Genomic DNA, 3074 nt, shown 5'->3' on the forward strand with positions numbered 1-3074 from the left:
ATTATGTTTTCACCCTGTCTGACTGTCTGTGCAGGAAGGTGAATCCCAGTATACTTGACCGCCATGCAGGTTACCATATAAATCTGGGATTGTTGGATTGGTTGGCATGTGAATATGTGCCCCTGGTTCTGGAGAACTGATCGTCTGAGCAGAGTTTTGTGTCTCTCATCTACTCCTGCTTGCATGCCTCATCTGGTTGGCGATCCTCCCGCGAATGTTTCGGTTAGATGCTATTTTATCTGCACAACAAGATGGAGTCACTGTGTCACCATGAAAAGGGCTCTAAATCCACAAATAGCTGTGCACACCAATATACTGGTTCCAACTGATGCTGTGCAGTAAAAGTGTTTTAAGTGGTTAAGTTGGTTTCACTCCGGAGTTTTTGATCATCATCACTCCTCGTCCATCTTCACAGAGTCCAACAAGCTTCTAGCCTGGATGAAGTCCTCGGACGCGGCTAGGGCCTCCTCCGTCTCCTCCAGCGTCTGCAGCAGGTCGGCATGGGCAGTGGCCAGGCGCAGTCGGCAGTCTGGGATCATCATGTGACACTCCTGCAGCACCTCCATCTGCTTGTTGACATTGCACCGGTCATCTTCATCGGCCGCCTCGGCCTTCAGACGCTCAATCTTCTGCTGCTGCTGCTCGGCTTCCACCACGTAGCTCGCCTCCTCTTTGACGAGACGCTTAACCACACCCGTTTTGATCTTGATCTGCCGTGTCCTTGGATCTGACATGATCGAGCTGCTAATGTTCCACAACAACTCTATTGTATTTTAAAGGGCGGTGCATTAATCTCAGAGACAAAAGTTACAAACAGGAAGGATGGCAGTATCGTTGTTGGTCACCACCAACACTATCCTTTATTTGGGACGGCTGGCCCCTTTGGTGATGTCAACATGACATCAAATATCCATAATTTGGTTATATTTGGGCGCAGGCAGATGTTTTACTGTCCTTTAATCATTAATGCTTTGTCTTGGTCTTGATTTAATAATTACATTTAAGGACCACAAACATACAGTAATTATGAAGCATGGGCCGCATGCAGTAGCTTGCTGTTGCTTAAAGCACATTTCAGCCTTTGCAAAGGACAGTGTTGCTTGAGGTCAGGAGATCAAGTTTTCTTAACTCTAGTTTTCTTGGTTTTGCCGAGCAGCTTCAATTGTTTTGTTCGATCATCCTTAAACATGACTGTGGCTATTGATCTTAACTATACAAGACTGTGGCTACTGTGAGGTAGGAGTCAAAATAGATACACACATTTGAAAGTGATGATGAATGACTGAAGCATATGATTTAAAGGAATGCAGTGTCAAGTTTGATGATGCATTCTATCCTTTCAGCCAAGGAGCCATGAGAGAGAGAAAGAGAGAGATGTTCAGGTGTTTCTATCGTTGTTAATGTAGAATAAAAGACAGTTCAGACACGCCACTATAGTGCAGTCTGCAGCCATCCAAGACCAGTGGTGGAAAGTAACACATACATTTCTAAGTACTGTACTTAAGTACAATTTTGAGGTTTGTACTGAGCAGTGTTGGGCATCGTTACTTTCTAAAGTAACATCGTTAGGTTACTGGATTACCATAAAAAGAATCCCTTATTACCGTTACAGATTACCTTCTGAGAAAAGTAACAAGTTAGATTATCTTCCGTTATTTTTCGTTACCCGATTAAAAATGCGAAAACGCACCCAGGGCACAGTACCCCCAGCGGACACAGGGCGGCAAAACTCCTCTCCCAGGAAATCGTGTCACCAGTGTCACAAGTGAATTGCATTTTGGGACGGTCACTGATTAATACTGGGACACAGTTTTCCGTGCAACATCTGTTTCGACGCCACACTGTCCGCTCCCTCCTCACCACCTCCTTTGCCGTGCCGTACACATGAGCTACATGCACGCAGCTATACTTTCGCAACGCACGTGTGTGTGTACTTTCGCCACGCGCGCGTGTGTGTGTGTGCGTGCGTGTCTCGCAACTGGCTAGTCTGAAGGGATGCTGGTATATTTTCCTCGTATATGAATCTTCTTTTATGAGCAGTCCAAGTAGCATGACTGTACGGTTCTTCATTAGCAATAGTGGTTAGGAGTCAAAATCTGTAGCATCATCTTCTGTTGAAGTAGTATGTGATCTGTCACTTAATATATAGTTTCAAACTATAGGCTCTGTAACCTTGAGAGAAAGAACGAAAGAAATCTGTTAAATACCTAAATTGTACATCGTTTATAAAATAATAAAAATATATACACACCTTGCTGTGTGTGTATATATTTAATATTATTTTCATCAACAATGTACAATTTAGGCATTCAGCAGATGCCATTAATCCATATTTTAAAGGGAATATAGTTACCTTGCCATGATGGGAGTCCAATGAATGATGGGAAATTAAATGAAATTCGTAGATTGTCTTGAAGAAATTAAATTTGTCAATTGTTTCATTGGATGAAACACACGCACACACGCACGCATACACACACGCACACGTGTGCATTAACATCCACACCACTGCAACGTCCTAATAGCTATGTAGGGTAATACGGTACGGAGCTGCACTAATTAATATCTGTTAACAAATGCAACGTTTGCCACCTGGAAAGTACTACAAAAGGGGGTTAATCAAACACAAACAGTTGGTTGGCCAACCTGGCGGGAAGGAAACAACAAGATACGGAAAACATTTGGCCAACCAATTAAAAACAGATTCAACACACATACTGTACCACACACACACACCCACACCCCCCCCACACACACACACATACACACAACACCCCCACCCACACACCCTTAGGCCCATCACAATTACTACATAATAAGTATTTGTGATAATCGCATCCCATGTTGGAACGTAGAGGAAGTAGTAGATCTAGGAGCTCAAAACCGTTTTGATCTCGTAGATCTGATACTTTCACTATTCATGTATTTTTATTGTAATTTAAATAATGTATTACTTGTGATGGGCCTAATGTACCTCAATGTACCAGCTTGAGCGGTACATTTGGGGATTCCAGACAACATAGCGCGCCCACTATCGTTGACCGGCTGGGGAGACCCTTGAGTCTCGGCCCTAC

The 3074-nt window shown here is 43.5% G+C and overlaps 1 protein-coding gene across 1 annotated transcript; it reads right to left on the minus strand.

Annotated features, from left to right (window-relative positions):
* Positions 1-392: 392 nt before the first annotated feature.
* On the minus strand, positions 393-734 carry LOC310856648 (tubulin-specific chaperone A-like; the record flags this gene model as incomplete). Its single annotated transcript, XM_083762119.1, has 1 exon — positions 393-734. The coding sequence occupies one exon, from the start codon at positions 732-734 to the stop codon at positions 393-395; it is 342 nt and encodes a 113-aa protein (XP_083618245.1).
* Positions 735-3074: the final 2340 nt, after the last annotated feature.

Source organism: Protomyctophum parallelum, assembly GCF_964188405.1.
Source record: "Protomyctophum parallelum genome assembly, chromosome: 3".
Taxonomy (NCBI): domain Eukaryota; kingdom Metazoa; phylum Chordata; class Actinopteri; order Myctophiformes; family Myctophidae; genus Protomyctophum; species Protomyctophum parallelum.